Source organism: Cynoglossus semilaevis, chromosome 7 (assembly GCF_000523025.1).
Source record: "Cynoglossus semilaevis isolate Cse_v1.0 chromosome 7, Cse_v1.0, whole genome shotgun sequence".
Taxonomy (NCBI): Eukaryota; Metazoa; Chordata; class Actinopteri; order Pleuronectiformes; family Cynoglossidae; genus Cynoglossus; species Cynoglossus semilaevis.
The window spans coordinates 8,016,332-8,024,725 of NC_024313.1; the positions used below are offsets into that span (position 1 = coordinate 8,016,332).

The window sequence follows — 8,394 nt, forward strand, 5'->3', positions numbered from 1 at the left end:
TGGGAAATAAAACACAGAGAGTGTCTGTGTGTGAAGGGCTGTGTTTGATAGTGTGTGCTTTTGCAGGAAAGGCCTGGTGAGCTGTTGGTTCTGCAGATATGCCTCTCGTGTACAACCTGCAGAACACAAACACATCTGTTGGGGGAAACAGACACACACACACACAAGTCCCTGCTGAAAACAAGGCAGGCTGTGATGGTATCTGCATTCCCTAGAAATAAAGTTTGGAATTGTTTTTTGTTTTTTTATTTCTCTGAGCAACAGGGTGACTTTTTCCCAAGACATTTTTAATAATTTTCTTCACAATAAGTGTTTACTGAGCATATTAAAACTCCAAGAAATGTTTAAATACTGCAACAGTCGTACCATCGTTTCTGGTTGTGTCGCTGCCATCTGTCCATATTTTTTTCTTTTTCTATTCTATTGCAATTGGTAAGAAAAATCCCAGGTGGAAAATATGTCCATGCTCAATTAATATTCACCTTTACATTATCTGTGGAGAAATATAAAATAAATTAAAGTCATCTTATATTTGTAACCATCTTGTACATACACAGTCATACTCCCTAGCTCCTGTTAAGTGTCATAGCGGGCTGGTGCTGTTATCATGGGAAAACGCCTTGTACACTCTGGTCTATTACCAGTCCACTGCAGCGTTCACACTCAAATTAACACTTCTCTTCATGCCAGAGTCTCCAATTTACCTAATTCCCAGTTTGCATGCCGTTGGAAGAGGGGGAGGAGAGAAACGATCCAAATTCAAACAATGCACACATGGGGGAAATATGCAAAAAAAAAAAAAAAAAACACTTCCCAGGCCAATGCAAACCAGAGGTTGCAGTGAGACAACGTTTATAAACACATCTATAAACAGCAGCAGGTTCATTATTCTAACCAGACCTTCTATGGTTGATGCACATGCACCTGATTTTCCATTTTCATAAATCAATACTTCCTATGTTGTGAAACTAAGAAAACTATAAACTATAAATCAGATTATTTTATTCAGACTATAACAATGGTCACATGTTTTTCACAGATATAAACATATTGTATTTGATGCATTTGTTGTTGAGAGGATGGCAGCGACCATTGTGGTCCCAAAACTGTACTTCTACTACAATGTAAACGTACTTTGCATCACTTTAATAAAAGCCATCTAACCACAGTAACAGATGACAGTGAAAAAAATATAAATATTCATGAAATAAATGAATAGAACAAAAAATATTTTGCACAGAGTCTTCAGAGGCATTAGGCTGATTGGTCTGAAGGTTGAAAGTAAATGAGAAGACGCTTTGTTTTTAATGTCTAATTAAATTAACGCCGTGCGCGCGCTTACGCTGACGTGAACGCGCTTCACTCACACACACAAATGTAAACACGCACATGTCAATAGACACTACAGCTGTTGCATGTTAACCAGCAAGTCGACGGCGGCCAGCTACTGTCAGTCATTGTGCAGAGTGCAGGTTCTGTAAGATTATCCCGGCGGTGGAGCAGCATGCACAGTGAGGAGAAACTGAGGAGAAAGGAAAATCACTGCCGGTCTTTTTCGAAATTACTTACATCATCCCATTTCATGAATTTGTTGCCCTTCCTCAGGCTCTCGGGAACGGACACTGGCTTGAGCTGCAGCGCATGAACTCCAGGCTGTGCCCCTGCCATTGACTCATCGGCTCTTCTCTGCACGGCTGAGGCAAAAATGAGTCAGTTCACTCTCTTCTCCTCGTATTTGTCTTCCTGTCTCCTGTGTAATCTGTTTAAAAGCTGACTGGCGGAAGCCCACTACAGCTGCCAGAATGTGTCATGCCCGCACTGACGGCGGCGGAGGCGCGTCTCGGCTTTGGAGAGCAGCGGAGGCGGACGCAGGCGCAGCAGTCCCTGGTCACTGAGTGACGGACTGACTGAGCGACCTGCAGCTACAGCGAAGACGCGGGGAGAGGGGGTGAAGAGTGGGGGCGGTGAGCAGAGGGGATCTGAATGAGTAGCACGTCTGGTTTCATTGCACAAAGTCAGGGCAGGGGCAGGGTAGATGCCTGCAGTGAACTAGCGCCTCCGTGCGTCCGAGGCAATACACAGGGAGAAAAGTGGAACAGAGCCATGTGGAAGCTCTCCAGATGATGTCATTCCTGGAGCAGGTGCATGCAACAGTTCGGTTTGGTTTAGTAAAACTTGTTAACATTATTATCATGACATTATATTTCTTTGATATGTGTATGGATACTGATAATTAACTGGTGCCAAGAAATTATAGGACTATAAGAGTTCCAGTAGGAATATAAGGAATACATGCACACTGTTTCTTGTTTTGGCGTCTGTGCTTTAGTACAGACGCTTTAGTACTTTACCATAACCACCGTTAACATGGCAACTAAATGTTTGTGCTGAAACTAGTAGACATGTTTCCTCCTGTTTTCCCTCCAGCTTTTACGTGAAGTATTATGAAACATGGAGGAGACTGGAGGCTATCTGCTCTTACAACATCACTGCATTTATTGCTTAATTTGTAGGCTGGAAAAACAACTATTCACACTCACATTCACACCTTTGGTCAGTTTAGGGGTGAATTATACTTCATCCTGCATGTGGAGTACCATGAAAACAAACCCAAGGACACAAGGGGAGAGCGTACACACGACATACAAACTCCATCAGTTACCACTGAGATCAAACCATGTACTTGTTGTATGAGAAGAGCACTAAATAAAGCACATCATTACTTAATTTGTTGCAGAGGAAGGCCTTTCATGCTGTCAGTCACAGACAGAGACATAAGGACTATGTTGTCAGAGACTTGTCATGTCTTTGTTAGAGAAGTACAGATGTGGGAGTTTGTCGCTCACAACAGCGAACCATCACAATCTAACAATGGCCTGCTGGTCTTATCCTTATATCTAGAGGACATCTGTTAGCCATCAATGATAAATGTAATTTGTTTTTTCTCGAGTAAGAATTTTTAATGGGGTTATATAATAAGATTGATATAACAATAGTGTCATTTTACCACCCGCAAACTAACTTTACTTCCAAACTCATAAACCTTCACTGATCTCCCTCCACTCAGTTCTAATCTTCCCACTTCCAGTGGAGATCTCAGCATCTCCACCTCTTTGCCACAGTCTCTCAATCACATGCACATAGCATTTCTGACTACAGTCATATAAACCTTTCCTTTTAATTTTCCAACTATCCTGTCACAAAGCTCACATGACATCCTGTCTCCATTCCTGCCTGTCCTCTCTTCTTCACCTCTTTTGTGCACCATTCATTTGGACCATTGGAATTATGGGACATTGGATCACTGAAGTGGAAGACTACGCTAAATTAAATGATTCTTTCTCTTTCATTTGTCATGCACGTCTTTGAGCCCTTTTATGTCTTTTTAACCAAACTTCTTCAAAGTTCAGTGAATCAAGAATGTGTTTCTGCCTCGAGATCTTTTATCCAAGTTGAACTTTCCTATTAAATAAAACATAAAGCCCTGTGGGCTGCGCAACGCTTACACTGTTGATTTTCTTTCCAAAAATTCCAAAAAAAGAGCCAGTCGTCAGCCTCGGAGCAGCTGTCTCTGTGTGTGGTCACTGCTCGGTGCTCAGATATGTCGCAGGGGTCAGACCTGTCAAAGTCTGACTGGCATTTCTGGCCTTAGTCAGCTTAGATTTTCTTTCCTTATTAATGATTGATTAACACTGACAGTTTGAGGACCAAGCCCTGAATAGTATATCTGTGACTGAAGCTGTGGAGAGAAAGAACAGGATTCTTGTGTGTGTGTATGTCTGCGTATGTGTGTGTAAGAGAAAAAGAAAAAAAAAATGAAAAAGAGAGGACTGGAGAGAGAAAGAGAAAGAGACGAAATTTTTTTCAGACAGTATTCCCTCATGAGTCACAATTTCAAATTAGAAGCAACAATACAGAATCATTTCATACCGGAGCAGTGCACACAGTGACTCATTGTTATTCTCCATGCCTCGGAGTTTGATATCCATCATTAGTCTTCCTATCAGCCCTGAGGTTTCAGCTCCATCTAAAATCAGCACCAACACTCTCAAAGGCAAAGGCCTACAGTCTGAGAAGAAATATTTGGATTGTCAGTGCATAAAAAAAACACATGTATTTCTGCTTTTACTCTGAAGAACAGTAATCTTTGAAGGAAAAGTTATGCAAGTTGTCAAATCATCTCACTTCGTATTTCCTTTTTAAGTGAAGAATGTTTTTGTTGTTCCGGGAAACCACAGTATTAGTGGAGCTAAGGCTGCCTGTGTTTTACAATGTTCTTGGCCATGTAATACCTCAAAGACTGCCTTGAAATGAGTGTCATCCATCAGACACATAGTTTCTTCCCTGGAAGCACTTGCAGAGAAATTGTTTAACAAAGAACAATGTCTCCTCAAACAGACCTTATCCACACAGGTCTGGGTTACTACTAATACTTTTTTTGACAAGTCTTAACGGAATTCCTTGATTTGTCTGCATAATTAAATATGCAAATATTTAAAGATGTTCTGATATGGAGCTCAATTTAATTTATTATTACAATATCTTTTTATGACCGTGTCTGCGGGCTGCATACTTGTTAATAAAGGACGTTAAGAAATGGACTAAATCATGGGGAGGCAAAAGTCTGCTATGGTTATGGTTCTCTTTTAAACATTATGATAAAGAATTCGACACAGTTAAAATCTAAAACTCATTGGTACTGAACAGTTGATTGAGGATGGTACTGGTTTGTGACTGCAGTGTTCGAAGGCTGATGGCTGGGGTTTAAAATATCTGCATTGTTCTCGCAATGAACCTAAACGATTTCAGGCCGTATTAAGGCGGTACAGCACCACCATCTTGTGGTTTATGCTTGTCGGTACAGATTGTCAGTTTGTTTTTTCCCATCTTCACCAAATAATCGTAGGGTTTAGTGCTATGGCAACATTTACTGGCTGTACTCAACTACTGCAACATGCAACATTTGCATGATCACATCACAGATAGCATAGAAACTAAATGCATTATTAGGCATTACACCTAATACTTTATGTTTGTATTGTATTTTGTATTTAAAGAGACAACATTCTTTACATATCCTGGTGCACACTGAAATCCCAAGCCAGCAATGTGTGTCATGATAAAAATAGATTATATTTATAAACCTTAAATGAGTGGGGAAAATAAATCTAAATCATAAAAGTTAAAAGTTTCCCAAACAGTGAAGTGAGGAGTTAAATCCTAGAAAGCGTTGTGGTTTGGATGATTCGTCATATCCACCTGCACCAGGGAAAACACTCAACAGTAATTCATGGGCATCCCTGCTAATTATGTGAGTATAACCCATGTATGTACCTCTGTATTATGAGCCCATCAGCCTTGGGATTATAAATAGGTACAGTTCAAAGAACTTCCCTTCCACTCATACTTATAAAATAGTGAGTAAGTACTGGCAAGCTTAACTACTACTTAGAGAATACAAGCTCTTCAAAGGGAGCAGGGGTGTGGTTTGTTGCCTATAAAAAGACCAAAAGCTGCACTGGAACGTTTTGGGTCTTCTATTAGTACAGTGCAACAGGCTCTCCAACAGAGTGCGCTGTGGGCTAACTGTTGGTCACCGTTCGTTTCCCCTCTGCTTACAATTAAAAATAATCCTCCTCTCAAGGTTCAGAAACCTTATTGTCCATTCAGTCCAAATTCCTAGTTACTCTTATAACAGGGAACATGTGCAGTGAAAAATGATATGGTGAAAAAAAACCTAACAGCTTGCAGAGGGGGCCCACGGCCTACGGTTCAGGTCAAATTATGAGTTTAAAGCAAAACGCTGAGGTTCTTTCACTCCCAAATCTTACTCTCCTGACATAACAAATGTGTTTTTTTTTAACAATACTCCCACCTGGAGAGGTGCGGCAACCTTGTGGGTGAGACGAGAGGTTTTAATATGTCTCATTCCCTGCTCTATTTCGGTAACCAAACACCTTTCCTACGTCTATTGTCTTATCTGAGATTTTGCAGGGAGGAAAAAAAACCTGGCAGGTGTTCTTTCCCTCAGGCTACAGACTTCAGAAATGAGTAAAATAAAGGGTGTGAGTTGGCATGAAAGGGAGCCAGCAGACATGCATATATACATACACATGCGCACAACAATGCACAGACGCATGTAATGAGCATATACTGTGACACACATGTCTGAGTTACAAGATCACACAGCCACTGCTTTTACATGTAGTGTAAACATGTCTGAGGGTGTGTATTAGATACTCATTACAGAGGGCCGCGTAAGCTCTGGGAGAGACTGGGAAAGAAAACAAACAAACCCTACGGGGTGGCTGAGAAGGGTGGTGAGAGGCAAAGGGAGGCCTCTCCCAGTGTAATTCAAGTTCAATAACTGACCCCTAACCTCGCTCTAACTCAGGTTACACCGTTCTGCTGAGACAGATTATAGACACAGTTACCTCACAGCTGTGGATACCATACACCTCCACAGAAGCTTTACACACACACACACACACACAGCACCAAAAACAAAAAAAGGTCAGTTGGTAATGTCAACAATCTACTTTGTATTCTTGAATATCAAATGGCAACATGTATGACAGGTTCCTAATCTGTGCACCCTTTGGAATGATGTAAAGAAACCGGGACCACACAGAGCCCTTTCACAGGCAGGAAGCAGAAGACATTGTTCACCTGCGCCACTGCAGCTGGGCCAGTTTCACTCTGTCAGAAAGAGCTAATTAACCACACGTCAAAGAGATCACAGAAGAAAAACACAGCTACGTCAAACCCGCCGACACATCATAGAAATCACTCTGTTTATGCATAAACACGAACATCCATCGGTGTGTTGCGGCAGAATGATTTGTAAAGTCTCAGTGACTGCAAATCGGACAAGTACAGACTCCCCAATTCACAAAAGTCATTATTTATACTTGGCTGGAACCTGAAGCAGATATTCATGGTGGTTTGGTCTTTTGTCTGTTTTATGTAGTGGCAACTAATCAGTTCGTACAAGTCTGAGTAATATATGCATGAAATAACGCTTGTTAAACTCACATGAACATGACTTTAACAATAATTACCAGGCTACGGGCAATGTAAAAATCACTCTTCACGACTATTGCATGTCAGTGTCATCATTATTAGACAGGGGTCGTTCTAATTAGGGTTAAGTATTTTTCCTTTTTTCTTTTACTGTCACACCACCATGATGCTTTCGAACACACTGGAATTGATAAAAATGTAAATATATATATGTAAAGATTGAAGGCCAATTAGGATACTTTACTTGGTGTTATTTTATTTACTTATTGAAAACAGATATTGTGATTCAAAGTAATTTGGAGGATTTATGAGTATATGACTAGTGGCCGTTGCTTTATTTGCCTCAACTGCGCATGCACCCAGAAATAGTACACAAACAACTGGCTGTTCTAAAAATGACCGAAACAAATACAAATACTTTAAACAAACATCGCCGTTTTCCAGGTTTATAAAACGCAATTCCTGCTTTCCAGTATTTTCCTAAGGTAATATTGACTTATATATATATCTATTCACCACATGAATCCATATTTTGCAGCTTCCAGATGAGGCCAGTGGAAGGGCTACAGATGCCATGGCTGTGGCCACAGCCTAAAAATGGTCCACATCTCATGCAGTGTTAGCATAACCATGGTCACATGTTTCGGGGCAGAGAGAGTGAGCGAGCCAGTGAGGGAGGAAGAGGAGAGGAAAATAACTTTTAAGGAGCAATAACAACACCTGGAAAACCAAAAGACAATCCAGCTACAGTATAAGTGATTGACCACAGCCTGTGCTGTCTTGTACTGTATGTTGCAACAGTAGATGGGGCTGCAGCTCTGCTACATTAGAACAGAACAGAGGCTAAGTATTTAACCCAATCTTCAGAGTTTTTTTTCCATCTCATTCACCCCTGTGGACTCAATATTTATGGTTCGGTAAAACCAACACGGAGCAGGAAGTTGACCAACATATCAAGTGTCAAGGTCTTGTCAAAAGGCCCTAAATTTGCATCATTACAGCACATCCTCTGGGGACATGGTGGGGCTAATTCAAACCATCGCAACACAGCTGGAGGAGAGAAGTGGAGAGAAATAAAGTGGAGAGATATATATTTCATGCCGGTTCAGCTATTTTATGTTTTCATAGTCTTAGCTTGACTATGAGGCCTTCTAATGTCCCACAGTGTCCACTGGTGATTCCAAATCTGACATCTTAATACAAAGCAAAAGACATCATTGTTTGAATCGAATCCCTGCACCTCCCAGTGTGACTTTACCATTTAGGGTGTTTGTTAGAAGTGGATCTGCCAATCAGCAACGCACAAAGGCTCCATTGTGCGCGGTCCACCATAGCACAGTTTCAGAAAGAGTGGAAAATTCTGTCTGCTCT

At 41.0% G+C, this 8,394-nt stretch overlaps 1 protein-coding gene across 1 annotated transcript in view; it reads right to left on the reverse strand.

Annotated features, from left to right (window-relative positions):
- Positions 1–3,503, reverse strand: part of LOC103381058 (1-phosphatidylinositol 4,5-bisphosphate phosphodiesterase beta-1) — a 79,265-nt gene extending 75,762 nt beyond the window's left edge. Inside the window, exon 1 of the mRNA XM_008313236.3 lies at positions 1,570–3,503. Coding sequence (XP_008311458.1) covers positions 1,570–1,668 — 99 coding nt within the window. The 5' untranslated portion in view covers positions 1,669–3,503. The remainder of the gene's footprint in view (positions 1–1,569) is intronic.
- Positions 3,504–8,394: the final 4,891 nt, after the last annotated feature.